This window comes from Haliotis rubra, unplaced genomic scaffold, assembly GCF_003918875.1.
Source record: "Haliotis rubra isolate DU_JTF1 unplaced genomic scaffold, ASM391887v1 Scf1569, whole genome shotgun sequence".
Classification (NCBI taxonomy): domain Eukaryota; kingdom Metazoa; phylum Mollusca; class Gastropoda; order Lepetellida; family Haliotidae; genus Haliotis; species Haliotis rubra.
This window is the reverse complement of record NW_025765524.1, coordinates 16173-42105: the sequence shown is the minus strand read 5'-3', so window position 1 is coordinate 42105 and position 25933 is coordinate 16173. Positions and strand designations below refer to the sequence as shown.

The window sequence follows — 25933 nt, the reverse complement described above, 5'->3', positions numbered from 1 at the left end:
ATAAAGAAAATTGTATGTGTTTTGTTCAGATACAACTGGCTTGTTCTAAATGTAATGATATATTTCAGAATGGTGTCCAAAGAAAAGAAAGTTTTGTACTTTCTGAGTAAACGAAAATATTGTTAAAACAAACGGGATAAAAAGTTGGGCAGTTTTGAAAGATCACTAGGATACTTGCATGAGATACATCCGGAGCAGTATATTGTTTTTAGAACCAGGAAGTATATGGAAAACAGGATACAGTTGCAGTCAACACAAGTTAGTGACTATCAGTGGAAGGCTTCGTCCGGCGCCATGGCAGACATGGGACTTGTGATACATCTGCTGTGTCTCCTGTGGTCTGCTCCTGCCATTCTCTGTGAGTATATTTGTATACTTTTCTTTGTGAATATCTCGATATATTTGTTATTGAACCCATGTACACAAAAACAATTGGCTAAACCAAACATGTCTTAAATCAATGATTTATTAAGTAGTAAGGCCTTAAGCTCACGTACATAAAATGTTAATTTAAAAAAAACAAAAAACACTACGTAAAACTAAAGCATCCCTAATATAAAGTGAGTAATGCAATAACCGAGAGAGATTACTGCATTAAAGGAATTCTAAGCGTCCTCGTACTTTAACTATAATAGTTCAGGGCGAAAATGTGCTTTATTACACTTTCTACGATGCCTAGAGGTTAGAGCAATCGAAAAAACAATACATTATCAGACAATAAAGGTATACTTTTTGATGACGTAACAATTGAATGACGTTATGCCGTCACTGCGCCATTATAGTGTGCCCCCTCGTAATCGAACCATTTTACATTACGTCACAATGTAAGCGACGTCACGATGCATGTCAGTTGTCATCGCCTCGTACGGCCTCCTACAGGAAACTACTCCGTTGCATCCCGTTTCTTGGTTTGCAGTTGCTTCACTCACCTGACATCACTGGTGGAAACATTACGTTTATGTTTTACGACGGTTAAAATGTCTCAATTCGACTCACAAGTTTTCAGCGACACGGTAACGTTCGCAATATTTACATTCCCACAATGCAATCGTGGAATGTCGCTTGACTACTCAGCTTCATCTGGATGTACTGATCTAAACTAGTAGTAGAAATGCGACGTTCATATTGCCCCATATGGTTTACGTTAATCACAGATGTAATTAAAATAATTTAGAGAAGATATTCAATCCGAACGTAAACTGTTATCATTTGTTCTCTGGTAACGTTCGTCTTAACGTAGGGGGGAGACACATCAATAGAACAGCGCGCCAGATAGCCCTGTGCGAGGATTACTAATTTAGGTCACCGACACCGTCGTTTGTTTTCTGCCTTAAATTAATCGTAATTATCCTTAGACAGTAGTAAATTTGGCATCTTAGAAAGAAATACAGTTCGCTCTACCACCATGTATAGTGTAATAAAGCACACTTTCGCCCTGAACTATTATAACGTTAAAGCACTCGGACGCAATTAATTACCTAGTTATTATTGATGTACAAAGGTATAGTTCTCAAATGCTTTGGGCGAAGATCATAATGTACTGGGCATTTATGAAGAAAGTGAAATTCGTCTTCTATATTTTTAGATTTTCATTTTCATACTTTACCAACATGACTCTGACGTGGAATACCATCATGTCTACCAATATTCTGTAAATTGCTAGTTCCATATACTCTTTATTGCCTACCCTGTGCTTTCCAAACAAAACCATGTCCATAGCTAAATGATATTGTTCTTGTATGATATGTCCACGTGTTCGGTCCTTCCTTGTCTAGGTTGTATAGACCCCTGAAGATCCGGGGTAGAATAGGTCTTCAGTAACCCATTCTTGTTACAAAAGGCGATTATGCTTGTGGTAAGAGGCGACTAACGGGATCGGGTGATCAGGCTCGCTGACTTGGTTGACACGTCATCGGTTCCCAATTGCTCAGATCGATGCTCATGCTGTTGATCACTGGATTGTCTGGCCCAGACTTGATTATTTACAGACCGCCGCCATATAGCTGGAATATTGCTAAGTGCGGCGTAAAACTAAACCCACTCACTCACTCAGTAGGTTGTATAACATGAGGTAACACTGCTTTGGATGTCTATTTTATGGTAATTCAAGGAGTCTGAGCCAGTATTTAACCATTCGCATTAAAGAATCAACAGTAATGTCTTCCACAGTCAGCTATTACAGCAAATTTCTACAATCATAACTCACACCTAAGACATTATGCTGTCCTAGCATTCACCCACTTCCAAAACAACAGTCAAGAATCAAGGATCCAGTTTATCGTTTTATTGGTAATCTTCATTTGTAAATATGGAAGATATAGGGTAAGACTGAAATGTACAAAACACAATAATAAGTTTAAAGTTCTTAAAGTTCACACACACTCAAAATTTTCCCTAATAGAGTAAATTTCCCAAAAATATGCATAAGTCACAATAATTGCTGACTAAATGCATAAACAGCCAAAACCTGAATTTGTTACACTGTTACATGTAAATGAGAATAATATAACTTCAGTAGATGCACAAGAGGTAACTCTGCAATGACCATATTGATAGGTTAACCAGTCCAATTGTAAGGATATTTTAAGAATGCTTCAAATACTGCATTTTGACAGCATAGCATTTCTAGCCCAAAGAAACTTACATCCTAAACTAACAAAGCTGTAAAATATGTTTCCTAAATTCAATATACTATAAACATTCCAAAATACTATGCAACAATAGCAATAAAAGCATTTGAAAACAGTTCAGTGTTTTCCCTGCCCGATATTGAACGCCACATCCAAAATATTAAATTTTATTTACACACAAAATTGCCTAAATAATGAAATTGAACACATATTACAATATGAAAAGAGCAGCAAATATGAAAATACATACACTTTGTGGATTTGTAGCCCAAAAAGGGAGAAAGTCTGTGCCAAGCGGCATTCCATATCGAAAGTTCAAAAACAAGAGGCACGAGAAAGGTGCTTCCACAAAAAGTACCCGTGACAAACGGTGCAAGTGAAAAGGTTCCCTATGAAATACAGCACAGACATATACTGAGTCAAAAAGAAACTTCACAAAATGTAATTTGAAAAATAATGAATAATTTTTCTCTGATGATACATCTATGTATCCGATCCCTATCTTTCGACTCTAGAAAAACGTTAGCAAAACCCACTCAGACCCATCCATTCGTCGTGCAAATGACGTTAGTGCCAAATCAGGTTGTGCACGTGCAGTCGATCACGTGATCTTCGCATCGAAGTTTTCTTCATATGCACGTGTTTGCATTGGCCTCAAGAATTGAAAAAACACTTTTAAAACACAGTTCTAAAAGTACTTGAAATGCCACGATAGTCAAATGTGCAACGTGAACGTGCCCTTGGCATGTTGCAAGCCGGAAGATCAGTTATTGACGTCGCAAGAGCAATGGGATGCAGCTGTCGTACTGTGTATGACTTGCGAGGTCGTCTACAACAAATTGGCACCACTTCTGATCGCCCAAGGTCGGGTCGTCCACGTGTGACGTTACGAGCAGAAGACCGTCAAATCGTCCTACGTCACCTACGTGACAGATTTCTGCCGGCTACACGAACCAGGGCTGAGATGTTTAGAGGTCGACTGTCCTCACAGACCATCCGGTTGCATAGACCATCTCCATCTCGACGTCCATATCGTGGGCCAATATTGACGCTGTTTCATCAACGTCAACGTCTGCTGTGGGCCCAACGTTACCTCCGATGGACCCAGAGAGACTGGAATCGAGTCGTCTTTAGCGATGAATCCAGGTTTACCCTCAGATTCGCGGACGGCAGGCATAGAGTCTGGAGACGACGTCGTGAACGGTATGCCCAATGTTGTGTACAGGAAGTCGACAGATTCGGGGCGGAAGTTGCATGGAGTGGGGTGCTTTCTGTGGAAATAACCGTTCTCGACTTCTGGTCATCCGTGGTAACCTCACAGCTGCTGCTTACCGCGACCAGGTGCCCCTGAACTCGTTCCTTTCATGGCGGCTCATGGCCCAGGTCTACAGTTCCAGCATGATAATGCTCGGCCGCATATAGCCATGTTGACACGAAATTTCCTTCAAAACGCCGGAATCAATGTCATGGATTGGCCATCGAGGTCCCCTGACCTTAATCCAATAGAGCACGTTTGGGATGCACTTAAGAGAAGGCTTCGTGGTCTTAGAACCAACCTCAGAATTTGCAGGAACTTGGCGCTGCCTTGCAAGAGCAATGGCGCAGAATCCCCAACCACCTGTTCACAAGCATCAGGCAGTCGATGAGGAGACGGTGTTTGGCAGTGGTGAATGCGCGGGGCGGCCATACACGATATTGAACTGAGAAATTTCGCATTTTTATTCTTGTGACTTGACATTCTGTATACCCATGTTTTGGAACGGCGGTGTAGCCTAATGGAACTGATTATGGCACTGTCAGTGTATCGAGCACATCACACAGATCTCAGCAATGAAATAATAACAATTTAACCATCTTACCATCTCTTTTTCTTTTATAGTGCCCTGAAGAAAGAATGTGAAGTTTCTTTTTGACTCAGTATATTTGCAAAACCTTAGGTGAAATCTACCCGTGGAGATAGAACTGTAGAATTGGTCTTCAGTAACTCATGCTTGTCGTAAGAGGCGACTAACGGGATCGGGTGGTCAGGCTCGCTGACTTTGTTGACACATGTCATCGTATCTCAGTTGCGTAGATCGATGCTCATGCTGTTGATCACTGGATTGTTGGGTCCAGACTCGATTAGTTACAGACTGCCGCCATATAGCGGGAATATTGCTGAGTGCGGCGTAAAACTAACCTCAATCTCTTAGGTGAAATCTTTCGATAACAAACCACTTTTGGAATCCCCATACCTCAGATGTATACAAAGTAATAGGTCTTATCTGGACATAAAAAATAAATAAACAGAACTACAGGGATAAAAAGGTTTAATCTGTTAACAAGAATTTGTGCACACAACAGTGCTTTGTTTGCTTTATTCACGAGATTTTGCACTGATTTTGACCATGAAAGCGTACTTGAAAATAACAGCCCCCCACCCCACCCCACCCCCAAACCACTTTTCAATAAGTTGAATTTTTAAATTTTCTACCGCCAATAAACGTTTCCTAAGTTTTCATTCTTCTCCAAATTGACAGCCAATCCTCATTGATAACAACATTTTTGTAACACTTCCTAGTTTTCTTTGTAAACCACACTGTCAGAAGATAATCACAAATCATCCGCATATAATAATAAATACAATTCTGAAAATTCAGGGCAAATAAATATAACTCTGTCACCACACTGTTCTATTTCTTTACTTGGTTGATTTACTAATACCGCAAATAAAATCGCACTTAAAATGCCAACTTGTCGTACTCCGCTCAAGGAATCAAAATAATCTGTAAAAGACGACTTGGACAGTTTAACGCTGGCTTCAGTTTTTGAATAGTATCTTTGATAATTTTAAAATTACCTGATATAAATATATTGTTGAATAATGCAAACAAATAAGATTAAAGATTCTACCATGAATCAAGAAAATACTAGATTCTGATTGGTTGTTCAGAAAAATCAGACGGCATCAATTGTGGATTGACGCTCATCTGATTGTAAGGCCGCTTCACCGCGCACTGACAAATCTTATTGTGAGAACTACTTCCGTTTGACCACAATGATGGCGGATCATAACAACAACTCCATGGATTTTGACGCTGACTTTCGAATATTCCACATAGGCAATTGGAAATTTTTGGATTAAAAATGCGTTTGATTTCATTGCGCGGCAAGATTACAGAATACCGGATACCTATCCGCCATTTTTATTTTGATTGCGCCTTTATTTTTGCGCACTTCCATTTTGTTTCCTTAGCAACGGCACGCGATGAATGAAGGCTGTGTTGAAGCAGCGTTCAATATTAAATATTAAACAATATTAAAGCTAAAAAAGGTAAGATAATGGGGGTAAAGGGGGTAACCCCCTTTATTTAAAAGCCTTACCTACCTTACCTTACCAATCAAAAACACTTACCATCAGTGTTCCCACACTGTAGAGATCCTTTTCCCAGCATGCATTTGAATAAAATTTCAACACACGATTACTTTTACTCTGTTTACGTCAGTGAACGCTGTTAAAATCCCCAGTTTAGGTTTCCTAAACCGGAAGTAAGGTGAGGAATTCGATTTTAACCTTATTTGTTACCTTAAATTCGTATTTTTATTGGATCGCTCGCAGGCTCGCGCTCTCTGTTTCTTCTATATATAGGAGCCTCACGCGCACAATAGAATGTATATAATTAGGTATCCGGTATTCTGTAAGTGTACCATGCCACTCAGTCATACTCCATCATATCCCGTTGCATCGTTCACAAAATAATTCTGCCCTCTGCCAGCTTCCCCCGCAAGGTTGTCACTGTTATGTTCATCTACTTTGAAAAACGCTTGGACACAGTCCAGTCCCAAACGATGAAAACAAAGTTCCAAGGAATCACAAGTTAGTCGCATGTACACTAAGCAGCAGCACTGTCACTCTTTTGTCGCATGCCGGGGTGGAGGCAGTACGTGAAATCATGATCGGCCGGTCATAAAAATCAACAGTCTTTGATGAGTTACAGGTCGTAGGTTGATCAGGAAAGGATCTATTCTTCGATTCTGCAGGGTTCAGATTCGACAGTCAGTCAAGTATTGTCCACTGTCACTTCAAATTTCAACCTTTCGCAAAATGTAAACACTGGCTCGTCCGCCATTTCAAACTGTTGCGTAACTGTCTACTTCGAAGAAAATAAGTAGGTCAGACGATTCCATTATAGTGTGGCCAGGGGGGTACAGTTTCACGGCACACAAAACAATAGGCTGGTTTTAGTCGTGTGGAGTTGGGATGAAAAAAAACCCAAGATCTCGGGTATTACATAATTGCATTGAATAAACAGTAGTTTGATTTCTTTTGACAGAATATTGTTATGTTGTAATGTTAAAAAAATACGAACGGCACCTACCGCTCCCTTCACAGACGAGTTCAATTCGCCTCTCGTCCCATGCCGGATTACGCAGTGTCTTCCGCAGAGCGAGGAAGTTCGATTTTAAATGGGTCATGGTAGAATGGAGATAACCCTAGTGTGTTTGAAAATCAGAGACATGCTTTACTGAATTGATGGCGACTAAATTTCAATTGGAACCGAACGCGTAGCGTGAGGTTTCAATTGAAATATTTATTGATGGCGACTAAATTTCAATTGATTTCGACTAAATTTCAATTGAAAATGCCGTGAGGTTACACGCCATCAATTCAGCGTCTCTCAAACACACTGGTTATTTCAATTGAAATTTGAAATTTAGTCGCCATCAATTCAGTAAAGCATGTCTCTGATTTTCAAAACACACTAGGTTTATCTCCTAAATATCATTCATGTTTGAACACTCCTGGCTGCACACCATCAGTTTAATATCCCTAATAGAGTTTTATCCCTTATAGAGTTTTCAATCTCTTCCAAATTGATGTCTCTGTTTAACATATGCATGTACACATTTAAAAAAAAAAAGAGAAAAAGAAAGAAAAAAAAAGAAACGCAAATGCTTTTTCAGCAGTTTATTTCGATCTATTTAGACAGCAATCGTCATTAAGAAGGAGGAGAGTTCTATGGATATACAACTTCTTTAACATAATATGAGCGACGTATCGGTGGAGCTACTAACACCGTTATCAAGCAAATGATTAATTAAAGAAGACGAATATCCATAGAACCCCCCTCGTTGTTCATCACACCAACTTCTAAATGCCACTCAAACAAGTTAATCGCCATTAAGGCAATTCCTGTGTTTGAATCCCGATAATCATGTCGAGGTTGTTGTGTATTGCACGCAAACGCATCCCACATTTTGTTTGTAAACGTTTGTCATAAAAATTAAAATGATACATGAACAGTACTTGCAGAAAACGTTTTCCACATAATGCATGTGCCATGTGTAGGAAACATGAGTGGAGAGACATCAACTATCATTACGAAATTTACGACGTATACGAAGATAAAAATGTCAAGATTGAATGCTACTCACGGAAATATCGCCATTGGACGTTTGGAAGCAGGGGAGTCACAGTCTGCCTTTGAAAGACACTTCATTGTCCACCACAGCACCATATCTCGATAATGGCATTGATATACCCGCTTCAATTCAGCCCAAGGTCGCCCCAGAAATGGAAGACGAAGAGTGACCACTCCTGCTCACACCAACGTCACTGATTTGCTACAGGAATGGACACTGCAGGGCAGGTGCCTGGTCTTCGAAGAATTTCTGACCAAACCATCAGAAAGCGTCTGAGAGAAATGGGACTTCGAGCATATCAACCAAAAGTTGGACCTGTCCTGACAGGAGAACATCGACATCGACGTGTCCAATGGTGCAACAGGCGGCAGGCATGGAACCTCGGTGACCAGAGAGGTGTTTGGTTCAGCGATGAATCACGTTTCCTCCTGTAACGACGAGATGGGAGACAAATTGTCTATTGACACGAACGTTTTGTGCCGAATTGTGTTCGCCTGGTGGACAGTATTGTGGAGATAGCGTCATGGTATTGGGAGCCATGTCCTACACGAGTAGATCAGAGCTAGTGGTGGCTCATGGTAATCTTACAGCAAATCGCTACATAGACCAAATCCTGCGACCTCACCTCTTTTCACTTTTTAACAGCCAGAGGGAGCTGTTTCAACACAGCGCTCGACCCCACACACAGCTCGTGTAACAAGTGCCCATGCCATCAGAGCAGTCATGAGTTGTTGTTTTAATGAAGCTTGTCAACCCATCGAGGACGCCGCTGTTTTCTTTGGAGCAATAAGCATGAGGCCATGTTTATTACTGTAGTGTTTAAAGTGTTTATGGTTATATGCTAGTTTTAGTGCATACATTTGAGATAGACTAGTTATTTTACTGTCCGATCGATGTGACAGATAAGTCATATAAGTTTGTTTTAAATATGATGCACACTTTTAACACAAATTTAATTTATACAGGTTATTTAGCGACTGGAAACTACCGGTTCCGTTTTCGCCATCAAAGTTAGTTTCCAGAAATGGTTCCGTTGTCGCCAATTTCCAGTAAAGTATCATTGGTAGTTTCCATTGCATAAAGCAGCTGGAAACCATCATTGATGGGAACGTGAATGAAACGAACGTAGAGGAAATTACTCCATATATACCAGTATCTACAGCATATATCTAGAAACCTACATTAACCTACGCTAAACTGTCTATGTATATATTCCATGTATATAAGTTTCAGTTTAGTGATCTCAACGTTTTTGTACACCAGAATTCAAATAAAGATACTGTCACATGAAACAAGATTAATTTCAGTAAAAGTTAAACCATATCACGGATTCTACTTTGTCTCCTTTTACGTTTTGTTAGGTACACTCACAGATGCCTTATACTTATAAATTACTGAAGAACCGGTAAGGCTCCATTAGGTTTCAGTTACCCATTGGCTTTCCATTTGTAACTTTTTCTCAAAGTGATACATACTAATACAACTAGCTGGGAGTGGTTATGCACATTACACATAACTGTATTAAAAAGGACAATAGTATCGTAAATGTTCAATAAAGAACATAATACAGGCCACAACAAATTATACAGTAGACTTATAGACTTAAAATATTTTTAAGTTTAACTTCATCTGCCAGTGGTGAAAAAGGTTAGGATTGAAAGAAAATGAAGTCAATGAACGTTTTGCCTTTTAATTATAGCATTATCATTATTGATCCATTATCATATTTATAAGCACTTTGGAACCTCATAAATTTATAAAATGGCTTTCTAGATGTGTCATAGAGTACCTAAAATATAAGGGAATCAGTTTACAACCTGAAAAAACTAAGAGATCTTGTTGGGTACGCCCCTGGATTGCCAGAAGAGGAGAGGTGGGGGCTTATAACTCATTAGTACATGTTGTTTGTGGAAAGATTTTGTTGAATGCTGCAAGAAAAATAAAAACAAAATACAGATATCAAACTTAAAACCGTTATAACAAAAGTAATGGGCTATTACCTTGTTCGAGAAAAGTATCCATCAGTATTCATATAATGGAACGATATGCCATTCATCTGCAGCTGCCCCAAAAAACTGTTCTATGTCACGTGACCGGGTTTCATTTGACAAGTTTTTACATAACGTCCACAATTCTTTAAAAACGGTGCATGTTGTTTTAAGGGATTAGCTTTCTGAACTACCTAGCGAAATAGGTGACACGAACTCACCCCTTGTTTACTTACATAATGAAAATCAATGAAATTGAACTCACTTAGCTTGTTTTGACAATCATTGATTGTCATTAATTGATATAAGTAAGCACCAACTCATCAATTTGAGTACATAATATGCTGGCCATACTTTCAAATTCATCACGCTTATTATGGCAAAACAGCAGTTACATGTGTAAAGTAAAGTTCATTCCGACTTCACGAGGCGGAAAGATATCTATGTATGGATGGTACGCTTTAGAGAAATGCTACATCTTGGATGTCCTGGGTATGTTGTACAGTCTCAGCTGTCTCCACTGTAGATGATATAGTCACCAAACATCCTGACATACGTAACCACGAACGTGTCAACAATGATATAAAGGTATAATTTATAAATATCCGCTGTGACAATAAATACAACATATAACATAAATATATTTTACAATACCACTGACGATTTGTCTGCAGGTAGAATAAGTGTACTTGCGTTCGCAGATGCAGTTTCATACTTAATGAAACTGCAGTGTAGACTGGATGTGTACTATGTACATGTATTATGAAATTGTTTTATCATTATGATGATTAAAATAATTTGTGCTAAGATGTCATTCTAATTAATTTTATTTTTGTTGCCATATCATGAATATGTATAATATTCTCTAAAAGTCTTGTATTTTCTACGGATGTCACTTCGTTGTACAATGTATTTTGTTTTCAACTTGGGAATTTAGTGTTACCTGCATGCCTATCATGACAGATTATGTTCATTGTTCTCCAGGTGCAGTCAACCTGACATTCCCTGTGTGACACCTTTATTGTTGTTACCTACTTCACGGTACTAAACCTCTTCAGTATACGTTAGTAACTCTACAAACATAAACACTATCTTTTGATGGGCCCTTTTGACAAAGACGTCGTGCAAGATAAAAGTAATAAATCAATTAGCGTGTTATCGGTTAATCCTTTCATCTGCGTTTGGTTTTTTAACTCAGTTTATAATTCCTTTTGCTGCACCTCCATGCATATATGACATAACATGTAGTACATAAGACCTTAATTTATAATGTTGAATATTTAGTGTAGACTGGGAATCTTTGTCGGGTAATCTGAGTGATGTTACCACTAATTATACCTGTTATAGGTTCACTAAATGAGTTCAAGTGAATGATGACAAATAAACGGGTGTAGGTTTATATCACCAAACACGGTTACAGCAAGGGAGTAGTAATCGTTGTATTGCATGCAATATTAATTGCCTACAAAATCTTAGGGAACTACGCTGTGTGGTTTTAAAATAATAGGTCATCAAACATCACATTGTTCTTGATATGATTAAATATCAGGTAAAAAACACAGAAATAGGATCAAATTGGATCGGTCATATACGATCAACGCATCGGAAAATCTGAAAAAAGCTTACACTGCTGGAGTACTTTATTACGGGAAATACATCCACCGTTCTTATTGTTTCATTGTTTAGGTTGAGGAAATTCTGCCAAGGTGGACAGCTGCCCAGTCCCTGGGTCCGTCACGGTCGAGGTAGCAGGTGCTGCCCACCTGGCAGTCAGACCACGTACTAAAATTGTTGTCTCGAAACCGGAAGCGCTTGATTTAGAATGAATGAGGCCCCGCGAGATGTGACGGACATTGTAAAACAAACAATTTACATAAACACATATTGCAGTTATCAGTGTTTTTCTAAACTTGTGAAGGGTAAGCAGACTATTGGCATGTTTACAATAGAAATGAAAAAAAACCAAACTAATTGAGTACCGATAAGTCTTTGTTTGAAATGCCGCCATCTTTGTTCAAACGTACACGCGCGAGATTGGAAAAAACTTCGTTGTTGTTTTGAAGTAAGTGTATGAAAGTAAGGTAGTAGAAATGTATACTTGCTATAGTTTTCTTGACGCATGGCAATATACTTGACAATCGAAGCTTTGGCAACAAGGATTCGGGAACTTGAGCGATCTCAACGGAAACCCAGGACAGAGAAATTGGCAGTACCCCGTCCTTGTCAGGTAGGTTTCAGATGAAATTCATTATTTTCTTCTAATCATAGCAGTCGGTTTGCATCGAATTAAACATTTTCGGTACGAACCTTTATCTTACAGTAACGGTGCGCTCGCATTTCGATTTCTCCCACAGTTATTAATGTGGAAATTGCATTTTGGTGTGAAATCTGTTAAAAACAACATTATTGTTGATACCAGCTGAACATTCCGTGAAAATATTACCAATCGACATGTGTTCATAATCCAAATGTGTGTCTCTTTTTGTTTTAGGCTATTGTGAGAAGAATCATGGAAAAGTTCGTGGAGTCCCTTGAAAATCCATTGAAAGTTACTTATTGAAGGTAAAATAACTTACCCCAAGTTTTATTATTGCTCGAAATCATAATCAAAATATATGTTGGGTTTTATAAGATTAGAGACGTCATTAATGCAAGCTAAAATTAAAATTGCCATCAACTCGTTTCTTTTCACAATTGGGTAAATCTAGCATCTAATTATTTCATTGTCAGTTATCTAGTAGTTAAGTACTAGTAGTAGAATTGACATAGCATACCATTATGTAGTGCATAATTGCTGCATAATCATGTCGATCATGTTTATAGAAAACTTCTCACACCCTTGCAGTAATGCATATACATGTAGTTGATATACCACAATTACTTCTTACTTGGTTTGATACATGGTGAATATGATAATAATCAAACTAATGAATGTTTGTCGGATTGTAATAATCTATTATTGGATGAATGAAAATTAACTCATTTGCTTTTCTTAATAGAAACCTTTTGGATAATCTGGAGGAGCAAGATGGACGATCGACGTCGGCAGATTCGAGGAAAGGAAGAAAAACACAGGAAAGATGCTAAAAGAAACAAAAAATCCGATCTGTAAGTTCCTGAAACTGGATTATATAATATCATTTGTACCGGTTTATACACTTCCTGACACCAGTTTAAGACACCCTGAGTCACTTAACTGACATGATGTGCTTCATATTATCACATCGCTATATACCTGTAATAGAATAACTTTCCTTATCACATGTCATTACCCATCACCGTAATGTGCCATTATCTAATTAGAACAAGTGCCGCTCTCAAGAATAAATGTTGGACATAACTTTCTCAGTGCAAGAACTTCATTTTTCCCCAGAAACTCCAACAGCGACTGAAGAATCTAGCTGGACAGACAAAAGAACACAGAATGTGGCTGCACTCCTAACCCCAGAATTGACATCGCCAGTGGTGTCTGACGCTCCAGAGGCAAAAATAAAGAACTCGCGACACCATCCAACAAGATGCTTTCCAACCACCTAAAGGTCTTAGGGATAGGATGGAATGTCTAAATGTACAATCAATTATCTCCTGTTTAGGTTTGTTGTTGTTTCTGAGACTAAGATTAAAAAGACATTAATGTCCCTCATGTTAAAAAATGCCAACCCCTCCATAATATTTATTTGAACAAACTACTACTCAGACAAAATTTCAAATCCATAGGGCCTGTGATGACACCATTCTCTCTCTGTGATTTGTGACAATGTTTAATTGTAACATTGAAACATAGACATGATATGTTTATGATGAATAAAGAGAAATCGACTGACTGACTGATTTTGTATTTATTTATTTCTATGTCCATGTGGTGTTGAGGTAACTGTAGTTGAAATGAGTTTATTTTATATTTGAATGTATTATGAATAAAATATATGACATAATACATTCAAATATATAATACACTCATTTCAACTACATTAATATAGTTGAATAATCATAATTTAATATTGACATATGTTAATCACTGAATACTAATAATTGAAACCAAATGGAGCCATACAGATTCTGATTTACTGAAACTTATGGAACATGGTTAATGTGATTAATAGAAACGAAAATCACAGGGAATCATAATTGAACTAAGTAAGTAAATGAAACCATTTGAAGTAGAGGATAAAGAAACCCAATGGAACCTCATAGGAATCTGGGTAACGGAAACGCACTGGAACCCTACAGGAAACTGGGTAGCGGAAACGCACTGGAGCCTTACTGGAATCTGGGTAGCGGAAATGCACTGGAGCCTTACTGGAAACTGGGTAACGGAACTGGAGCCATACTGGAAACTGGGTAACGGAAACGCACTGGAGACATACTGGAAACTGGGTAACGGAAACGCACTGGAGCCATATTGGAAACTAGGTAATTTGTAAGTTTCCGTTTTCCGGAAACTTGAAGGAAATGTAGAGAAACAGTCCGGAAACCTAATGGAAACTTAAGTTTCCATTTTGTTTCCGATTAGGTTTCCGGTGTCCGGAAACCAAGTTATTTTGCTGTGATGGGACGAACTTGATCGACGTGTCCGTAAACGTCGTCCTCGTCCTCGGGCACTTGCAGAACTTGCCAATGCTTTGCAGGAGGAATGCAGGAGAATTCCCCAAGTAAAAATCTGATGACTAGTTCAATGCCTTCCAAGGCGGTGTCGAGCAGTGACGGCTGCAAGGGGTGGTGTCACCAGGTACTGACCTGAACGCCCCTTGTGTCCACACATGTGCACTGTGTGAACTGAATTATTGCTGACAGTGATAACAATACATATCCGAATATATCAAACTTCCTTCATCGTTGTTCAAGCTAAATCGACTTATGTACACTTAAATACGTTTAGTACATTTCCTTATTTTTGGTCTGTGCGTTTCTTTCTTGGAAGAGTATATTACAGTCATCATCATTACAAACATCACATTTTTCTGGTCTATCCATCATGAGAACTAATACAGTCATTCACGTAAGAAACCAAATCAGCATCGATGATAGCATCTTGAATATTTAAAACAGATATAAAATATTCAACTCATGAAGCATAAGCAATATTTGGCGGCATATTTCTCCAATTGCTATTTGAGGTTTTACATATGCCCAAACAGATTTTGCATTACTGCTGCTAGATTGTAACGATATATCATTATTGGTCCCATGGTCCCATGGTCCCAGTAACAACACAGCTGTCTGAAACTTTGTACGAATCCTGCATTTTTCGAAACGTGAAAAACGTAATTATGAGATATTGGTCTGAATTAACGTGCATGATTGTGAAATAAATACCGATGTTGAACAGAGCAAACATACAGTAACCAAACATAACCACCCAGTATATGCCCAGACTTCAGCAAGCACAACGTGGCAGGGCGATCAGTATGGCCAATATGGGGGCTTCACAACGTCAGCTTACAAGAACCTTCAACTGCAGCCAGGCCACCATAAGCACATTGTTAAATGCTATCACCAAACCATCCCCGAAACAAATTCAAACACCCTTATATGTATAGTGTCCTCAAACAGACCTGATACATGTCGTGACCAAAATGAACTGATAGAGATTATACGGCAGTAGCTGTTGTGTTATATAATTATTGTATACACTGTTTGTTCAATGCTTGTTCATCCAGCAATAATCCAGCTGCGCTTTGTTAGTAGAGTCTGGACCAGATAATCCAGTGACTGACATCACTCACTCCACTGGTGTATCTACGCCTTCAGTGGTGTTCTGGCTGGTGTCATCACTATCCACAGAGATATAGAGGATATTATATGAATGCCGATGTCATACTATGTTAACAACACGAGTGCCTAAATGTTGGTATTTCCCGAGCGAGGCGAGGTATATACCGATATTTAGGCACGAGTGTCATAAACATAGTATGATATGGGCACGAATATAATATTCCGTTTGTTACCAAAGCCTTCTAATTGAGTAAAATTAACCCAACTCTACTTTGAAACATAGGCTGGCTACCCACTGTCGCCGCATGTAGAACACAACGTCACACAAGAAACGTGACGTCATAGTATTGCTCATAACGTCACGTCACCATGACAAAGTGATATTTTGCCCTAGGGGATCGTATATGAAAATATGAATCCCGATATTTTCGCCCGCGAAGGTAATAAAATAATGTACCACTGCTGGACTCATCAGTGTCAAGACACATGTATACAGGGTCGCATTCCTGTGGTCAGTATCTGGGTTCTGTTAAGTCGCTATAAAAGCAGCCACTATAGTTACCACTATAAAGTACATCTATAGTTACCTGGCAACCAATACAGAGCACTTGCTTTAGAGTACATACATGACACTAGACATGACATCACAAAGTGCGTCGTCATCCTGAAATTACAATGTCTGTACAAGGCAATGGCTAGATAGTAATTGCTCTAATATAAACCAGGTCGTCTCATCGTCGACTCATCATCTAAAACACATAATATTTGACAATCGATTCAATGTAGAATTCATGTATAACACACATTAATTGCTTTACATTTCTAGGTGGAACTCTCACATTGACCAGCTCTGGACAGTATGCCGTCTTAGGGAGTGAGTTCAGTTTTACCTGCACGGTTGTCGATGGCTATGTCTCGGGGTTAATTCACTTCATGAGAGGAGATGACAAGTCATTTCAAACTGTCTGCAGAGTAGACGTGAAGACCGGGAATAAAGCATCGGGGGCCAAGGAGTTCCTATGTTCAGCTGTAGACGGACAAGCACATACTTACTCTCTGACCATCAGGAATGTTTCTCGGAATGATTTCACTGTTTGGCAGTGTCTGGGAGGAGGTATGATCAGCAACAATGTTACTTTGGATGTGAAATGTAAGTATAACACAACAGCTACTGCCGTATAATCTCTATTAGCTCACATCCAGTAGGTGCTCCTGCACCTGTAGGCTGGTCAAATAAGGACACCGTGTGTCGACATAGTACGCGATTGTCTTAACCGTTGCTCATGATATGAATCATGCGGTTGTCTGTTCCAGACTCGGTTACCTACATACCGCAAACACCTTTGTGGGAAACTGGCTAACAACGGCGCTGAGTAGCAAACATTTGTTGCATGTCTCTACCCGTTTCTGTACCATCCACGTACACGAACCCCAGTCTATCACACAGTTAGTTATCCACTAAGTTATACTCCCAGGGAACCTACAGTCATAGCGTCCTCTATTGTATGCCTCTATCCGTCTCTGTACCATCCAGGTGCTGGTTAGAGCGTCTGCCTGGAGAGGAAGGTCGCGGGTTCGATCCCCGACCGCGTCATACCAATAGACGTTAAAATATGGTACTTGTTGGTCCCTGCCTGGCGCTCGGCATTAATGGGTACAACAAGGACTGGTCGCCTCGGAGTCAGTATAATGTGCCTGAGTGGGTTAAACATGCTTCACTGCGGCATGGTATCTCATTGGGCTAGCACTATGAAACCAGCTTCAGCCTGGGCTAGTACAAGCAGCCGCACATACACATACACACGCATGCACGTCGTCATATGAGCGAAATATTCTCAAGCACGACGTAAAACCCAATTTCACCTCACCTCACCATCCAGGTGCAGGTTGAAGCAGGTGGACCAGGTGCCTCATCCTTGAAACTGTACATGAACTCAAGCCAATACACAGTTGTATATCCACCAATGTATGCTATTCCTGCTACCATTTATACGTGACATCAAACGTCCGATCAAGTTCTGCACTATGTATGAGTCTGCAAGGTCAATGGGCCCTGATCTAACGAAAATTGCACCGCAGTTCTACATACTATATAATGCATACTATTTCCTGATTTATGTAAGTTGAAATATTATTGTAGATCCCCCCACAGTTGTTATACAAGCCTTGACGCCATGCCCTGGATATACTTTCCCAGTGCATGCAGATATAATACATACTATTTCCTGATCTATATAGAAGTAAATATTATTGTAGATCCCCCTACAGTTGCTATAGACGCCGTGAGTCCATGTTCCGGGTTTACTTTCCTGGTCAACGAAGCCAATGTGACTCTCAACTGTTCTGTCAAGGGAGCTAACCCTGCACCAACCACCTTCACTTGGTACCACGGAGATGTCACCCTGCAGAACGGGTCCAATCCGATCTACACCCTCGGTCGTGTGACTAGATCCAGTAGGGGTCGGTACAGATGTACGGCAGATAATGGCATATCTCCACCAGGACTGGCTAATGTGACAGTCGACGTCCACTGTAAGTACTGGGGGTGTAGACTCATTAGCTACCGCTGTGTACCAATCAAACAGGGTTACATACAATTAGCAGAGGAAAACCTGTGGACTCCTTGATATACAATTTCCTTCATGGATTTGTTCCAGGGTCAGTGGCTCCTTCCCTGATCTCTTAATACCAAAAGTCGAAGATTACAACATTCTACTTAGGGCTGGGACGGGTCCAAATTTTCAAGCCGGGTACCCCACCCCTATTACCCTACCCTACCTGGATACCCGTTATGTTAATTCCTGACATCACATTTGTAAGAAATGGCAATATGTTCTTCAGCTCGGAGGCGAACAGTTCGAGTTTGTGCAATATCTTAACCATGTATTTATTTCAAAACAAGTGGCTGTAATTATGTCTAAATCTTCAGAGACAATACAACCTTATCTTCATGGTCATCACGACAGTTTGAGCACTTTTCACACTCTTTTAAACGCGATATCTCATGAACTGTTGTACCAAACGTCTTCCAATTTGGTCAAATCCTACATTGGGGGATTACGCAGACACCAGATGATTTGGGTGGCCTTGACCTTATCTTCAAGGTCACCACGACACTTTGACAACTTTTCAAACTTATGTAAACGCGATATCTCATAAACCATTGCACCCAATGTCTTCAATTATGTCGACAGCCTACATCATTTTCCAATAAATTGATTGAACATTCATCGTAATGCTGGTCGTGTATTTGCCGCAATTTAGTATTAAAACTTTCACAAATAAGAGGTCATTCAAAAGTGCATAACGGGTCACATAAGACACGTCAGCAATAGCGAGTGTGACCATCCTGGACATCCATACACACCAACACACGTCAGCAATAGCGAGTGTGTCCATCCTGGACACCCATACACACCAACACACGTCAGCAATAGCGAGTGTGTCCATCCTGGACATCCATACACACCAACACACGTCAGCAATAGCGAGTGTGTCCATCCTGGACATCCATACACACCAACACACGTCAGCAATAGCGAGTGTGTCCATCCTGGACACCCATACACACCAACAACACACGTCAGCAATAGCGAGTGTGTCCATCCTGGACATCCATACACACCAACACACGTCAGCAATAGCGAGTGTGTCCATCCTGGACATCCATACACACCAACATATTTCTCCCCATTGACGTCGTCAGTCGGCGAATAACGTCAGCAGGAATCCTGTTCCAAGTGAATCTGTTCAAGTTTCTATCTGTTCGCTGGAGGTGGTACACGCTGCCTCAGCTGAGGATCAAGATTATCCCTGAGATGTACAATGGGGTTCGTGTCTGGAGAACGCGCTGACCAAGACAATACGTTGACGTTAACGTTGTGCAGGTATTCTCGAACATTCTGGCGGTGGGAGGCCTTGTGTTGTCGTGCTGCAAATGACTCTGTTTTTAAAGGGCGACACGCCCTGTGGCCCCATACCATGAACGCAATTTGGCTCCAGCCGGACTCCTCTACGCCGATAATTCGAACTCTGCCATCGTTTCTGAACCGACTGGACTGACTTTCATCTGTTAGGGAGCACTTTCTCCCAGTCACCTCGCTGCCACCACCGACGTACAGTTCGTGATCATTTCAGTCTGTGCTGACGGTGTAAAGGGTCAAGGCCACTCCACGGAAGGGGCTCGTATACCGGTCATACCAAGTGGTCGCAGGACTGTTCGTCTGCTGATGACATGTCTAAGTGCTGTCGCCGGCGTTGACGTCGCCGGAGGTGGATCTGCCAGATGTAACGGTCTTCGGCCAGTGTAGTGACTCTTGGTATTCCCGGTCATGGGATTTCTTGGGTCGGGCCTGTTTGCTGGTTGCGGTTTATCAATTTGCTGATGGTGGCCTGGCATCGGTTATTATGCCCCGAGGCGTGGCATGTCAAACTTGTTCCAGAACAGGCGACTGTCGGCACTTCTTAACACTACACGGAGTGGAAATGATAGTGAGTGAGTGAGTTAAAATTATAAAGTCACAGCGGCAATAACTCAGTCATATCGTGCCTATGAAACCTATTTATTGATAAAAACAAATCTTTAACGGCATGAAAACCTGTCAACAAAGGACAGTAAAAACGAGAATAAGCTTTGTAATATTTATCCCTTGTGGTGGAAAAATCAATGCAGTCAGGCGTGACAGTAACTACTTCATCACAAGGGATACAAAATGGAGGAATCTCACCTCTCAGCAAATATTAATGTGTATATCTTGAATGGCCAACAGACAACCCAAATAGGTATAACCAACAGTGGAAATGATGAGCGTCAGGTTGTCTGGCCATTTAAAGTGAACACCGCTGGCCAATCTTCTCCAATATGTCATACCTCTTGCAACTGCTACACTGCCTTTCTTCGACCATGTTAACACACCTTTTCTGGTTCAAATCCAAATATACATTCTCAAGATTACCAATGAAACAAAATCCATGTCACATTAACGTTTGTCTCTGTGTATACTTTAAAGGCAGTTGTATAATAGTTTAACAAATACTCTGCACATCCCTTCCACATTTTAGATCCACCAAGCTTGCACATTGCTGATACCAAGAGAGTGGTCAATGAATCAGGAGATTTGACTGTCCAATGTACAGCAGAAGCAAACCCGGAAGTGACGTCAGTAGTGTGGACAAAGGAAGGTGCTGGAAGGATCTCTGACAGTGGGACTCTTCATCTAAGGAACATACAGAAGAGTGCTGCAGGGGTATATGTCTGTAGAGCCACCAACGTCGTCACATCCTGCCCGGGAAGACGACAGACAAAACAACTCATCTGTAACTGTTACACTGGAGGTGCAATGTAAGTTACAACGTGTATGTGAAGTTGTATAGTTGCCCCCCGCCGGAAGTATATTTAACCAAAGGTGACAGTATGTTCAATGCCAACATTTACCTGTAACAAAAGATCTGTATTCGATACCTGCCTCCCTTCACGCCATTGAATACACAATACCCCCTTACACAACAATGATAACAGATATAAGGTAGTAAATACACAATGACCCCTTACACAACAATGATAACAGTTATAAGGTAGTAAATACACAATGCCCAGTTACACAACAATGATACATACATACATACATACATACACACATACATACATACATAATACATACATACATACATACATACATACATACATACATACATATATACATACATAAGGTATTACATACATACATGCCCCATACATACATGATAACAGACATACATACATACATACATACATACATACATACATACATACATACATACATACATACATACATACATACATACATACATACACATACATACATACATACATACATACATACATACATACATACATACATACATACATACATACATACATACATACATACATACATACATACATACATACATACATACATACATACATACATACATACATACATACATACATACATACATACATACATACATACATACATACATACATACATACATACATACATACATACATACATACATACATTTGTATAGCGCCGATATCCAGCTCAGCTCAGCTGCTCAAAGGCGCTTTGTTTTTCCCTCGTTCACTGGATGTCAATCTCAACGGCACATCGTATTGTCAATCTCAACTCCCTGGGGAGCATACAACTCTTGCAGCCACTAGGCGCACCGAGTTAATGGGGCATTCCATCCTTACGAGGTACCCATTGACAGCTGGGTGGACTGGGACACATAGTCACAGTACTTTGTCCAAGTTTACTGCACGTTGCTGTACCCGCAACTAGGTGTTTGCACGTATTCATGTGGCCACCATCTGGTCATATACCAACGGATTCGTGGGTTCTTTTAAGTGCACAGGGTTGTGTACTGTACACTAGGGGTTGTGACAACACTGAAAGAGTCTGCACACAAAGTTGACTCCAAGGTTTTTACACCCGGTCACAGGTGGGCTCGATCCCGTCACCTCAAGCTCGCTGGATCACTAGCCTGGCGCTTTAGCCAGTTCGCCCACTTACACAACAGTGATAACAGTTATAAGGTAGTAAATACACAATGCCCCTTTACACAACAATGATAACAGATATAAGGTAGTAAATACGCAATGCCCCCTTTCAGACCTGTAAGTTCGACACGACATTGCTTAGCGCTGTCTATTGTTATATACACCATATGAAGGGGAACAGGGCGTGAGAAAAGCGGATCCATATGTGAAAAAGTAAGGTTATAGCTTCTGATTTATGTAAAACATAATTCTGCTAGGTTTTCCACAATCGTTTTCTTCAAACAAACTAGTATTTGAGTACTGTACATCAATGATAATCAATGACGACGTTACCCATAATTATACGGTGGTGTTTTAGATGCGCCTCGAGTAGAACGTTTTGGTTTCACATCTGGGGCCGGAAACGCGACGGTCAGTGAACACGACAACGTGACACTGCAGTGTAACGTCACAAGTAACCCGGCTTCATCCATTGAGATCAACAACACGGCGTCCAGTATAGGAAGTAGCAGGACCAGCAACCGTGACCGTCAGACTCTCACCACGATGCTGCTAAGTGTGTCCTGCCTGGAAGGAGGAAATTACACCTGCGCTGCTAGGAACTTGATCGGAGAAGCTTCACAGACTATCCCATTACATGTCAGGTGTAAGTAACATCCAAGAAGGGTTTCTGTCTTCACTGTTCATTTTGTATTGTACATCAAAATATATGGGTCAAATGTCTTGAGACTATTTGAAAAAAATGGTTTCCTTTCACCCCATATCTCAATCATTGACTATGTTCAACCATCCTACAGAAGCCGGTATGTGTCAACGTATTTTACTGGTATATTGTTTCTGTTTCTGAGGCGGCAGAGTAGCCCAGTGGTTGAGTGGTTGACCCGGGTTCTATTCCCCACATACCTTGTGTGGACATGTCTCTGGTGTCCATGATAAAAACGGCGTTAAACCATACTTAATCACTCACTTCTGTTACAATAATTTGTTTGTATCTATGTAACTATGGGAATGAATAAAAAATAATCTTTAAAAAATGTTTAGAGACTACTTTGCCGATGGTATTTTTTCGTGAATTTAGAAAGATGTTTTCAACGATAACGTTTGGTTTGTTTTCATAAATGTGGAAAGCAAATACAGATCCTGCTGGATTAGGTTCATTGTTCCATGTATATATTTTATGTCAGTCTGTATTGTTTATTCAGGTGTTCCAAGACGATATTCATTTTCATCTGAAACACTGGTGTTCACGTCGGGTCTGCACGAAAATGTCACTCTTAGTTTGACAGTCATAGCCTTCCCGCAGCCAACCTTCACATGGCGGAGAAGGTCAAATACAAGACCAATCAGTACTACTGCGGTCACCACTGAGGGTGTCCTTGTAACAGGAAGTGTGACCATATTTGATGTCAAAGAAGAGGACTATATTAATTACACTGTCAGCGTGACCAATACAGAAGGCTACCTGGATCTGGAGATACCTCTGGTTTCTAAATGTTAGTGATTTTTCTTAAAACATCACTTTTTCCTATGTCAGAGTGAAACGTGCCTATAACTGAGTATTTGATTGGAACATGTTCGTGAAACGTGTGTAGTACAAAATGGAGAAAAGTCTCAATGTAGCTGATATTTGGTTGAAAATGGAACATTGCTTGACAGCAAAGCATCATGCGGGAGGCGGTTTCGTAGCCTAGAGGTGAAAGCGTTCGCTTGTCACGCCGAAGACCTGGTTCGATTTCCATTTCTGGTGTCTCTCCTTTGTGATTTTTGCACGAATATTGCTAGAAGCGGTGTAAAGACAAACTCACTATCTCACATCATCATGCAGCTTGAGATTAATCAAATGTGACGATAGTTAGATAGCTAATAGGCCACAAGGGATTAACTTCATTTTTAACAGTCTACCACACCGCGTCGATATTTCGTTAGAAAATGCATTTTCATCCAAAAGTGGATGTAAGCATACACTTGTCATCATATAGAGAAGGGGATATATCAGTATTTAATCAAGTGTGATGACTCTGTTCAGACATACAGTAAAGCATTATCCATCATATCCCCCGTGTTTCACAGCCCGGCCGCACCTACCAAGCAATCTGAAGGCAGTAAACATCAGTCCCCGTTCAGTCACCCTGACATGGGAGAAAGGTTTCAACGGTGGCGCCAAACAAATGTTCAACATACAATACAGACAACCTGGCGGACAGTGGACCACCCATCCAACAAGGCCAACCGAGGACGACACCCTCCAGCTGGACATTGATGACCTCGAACCCGGAACATTCTACGAAATTCGGATTAATGCTAAGAATGAATACGGCACCAGCATCTACACCTCCGCCATTGTAACCACGGATACAGGTACATTCCTTCATATAGACATTATGTTTAGCATACAGATGTTTTGGTTTGGGAATTTTTGTTTTGGGGTGGGCTAAAGAGTATTAAGCGCCAGCAGTTAATATACTATTCTCTATGATTTCTGACAGACACATGCATGTACGGGCGTGTGCGCGTGTATGTGTGTGTAACGCGTTGAATATATTTGTTTTGCAACAGAGAGACCGTTGCAAACACAACGATTCATACCTGCTTTGTAAAACCATCTAATTTTGAATTACCAAGACCAATATCTGAATACCCCATGCTCAACACAACCCGTGAGGGTGTGGTCGTGTTCACAGTGGAGGAACCTGTGACAACCCACAGGTTACAAATAACGACCACACAAAGTATCGCCCTGGCTGTGGCCTGCCAAGACTCAACACCCCGTACCACAACTCACTAGTGTTAGAGGATTGTTATTCTTGCTGTTTCCTCCTTAGTTTCGTGTGACCTTCTGGTGGCGACACCATCTGTAAGTCAACTTCAATGATGCTGTTCCTGGGTGCCTGTCTCTGCACATATATATTTACGATGTTATGTGTTTAGTCTTCACTACAAAGATATCTCAAACATTTTATTGACCATGAACGTTTTACCTCAGTGTGTATCGTGTTCGTATTTGGCCCTCATCTACCAATAACTCGTTTCTCTGTTTGAAGAATTATATTTTTTTCTCTTTTCTCACATATCTTCATTGATCACTCATGTTTTCATTTTGTGTGAAACAACCATAGAATCGGAGTTCAAATATTTTTATGTTGTACATGTGTTTAATTTTTATCAGCGTCACAGAAACTCGTTTGTTTTGTTATTTAACGTCGAACCCAGCAATATTCCAGCTATATAACGGCGATCTGTAAATATTCGCGTCTGGGCCAGACAATCCGGTTATTGGCATCGTGCGCATCAATTTATACTGACATGCATCAACCAAGTCAGCGAGCCCATCTGATCCCGTTAGCGGACTTAGCCTGGCAACTCGGGACAAATTCCTACCCTGATCTTTACGGCAGGGATATCAGCATGCGAACAAGAGCAGTGAGAGGTAGGGTTTCAATGGCTGTTGATTGTCCAATAACGACCCATGGCAGGGTGGATAATGCTTATTGTATTCACAGCGAACCCTTCTTGCGTGCCTGTCTATGTTGTGATCATCGCGTGTGTAACGTCAGTGCTCCTCACAGCGGCATTGTACAAGGCAGTGGTGGTTGGATGTAAGTATTTCACAAACTTGTTTCACATAGCTTGTTTTCTCGTTAGTTTAATTAGATTCTTCGACTTAGAAGATAAAG

The 25933-nt window shown here is 40.4% G+C and overlaps 1 protein-coding gene across 1 annotated transcript; it reads left to right on the top strand.

Moving 5' to 3' along the window:
- Positions 1–259: 259 nt before the first annotated feature.
- On the top strand, positions 260–24640 carry LOC124271018 (B-cell receptor CD22-like). Its single transcript, XM_046706080.1, has 7 exons — positions 260–358; positions 16563–16886; positions 17993–18268; positions 20798–21077; positions 22618–22905; positions 23462–23752; positions 24330–24640. The coding sequence occupies exons 1-5, from the start codon at positions 295–297 to the stop codon at positions 22676–22678; spliced, it is 1005 nt and encodes a 334-aa protein (XP_046562036.1). The 5' UTR covers positions 260–294; the 3' UTR covers positions 22679–22905; positions 23462–23752; positions 24330–24640.
- Positions 24641–25933: the final 1293 nt, after the last annotated feature.

Excerpts from the sequence above, each read along its gene's own strand:
- LOC124271018 (XM_046706080.1), top strand. The coding sequence starts at position 295 with ATGGCAGACATGGGACTTGTGATACATCTGCTGTGTCTCCTGTGGTCT. Across the intron at positions 18,269-20,797 it reads TGTGACAGTCGACGTCCACT|ATCCACCAAGCTTGCACATT; the intron begins GTAAGTACTGGG and ends TCCACATTTTAG. Across the intron at positions 21,078-22,617 it reads TGTTACACTGGAGGTGCAAT|ATGCGCCTCGAGTAGAACGT; the intron begins GTAAGTTACAAC and ends GTGGTGTTTTAG.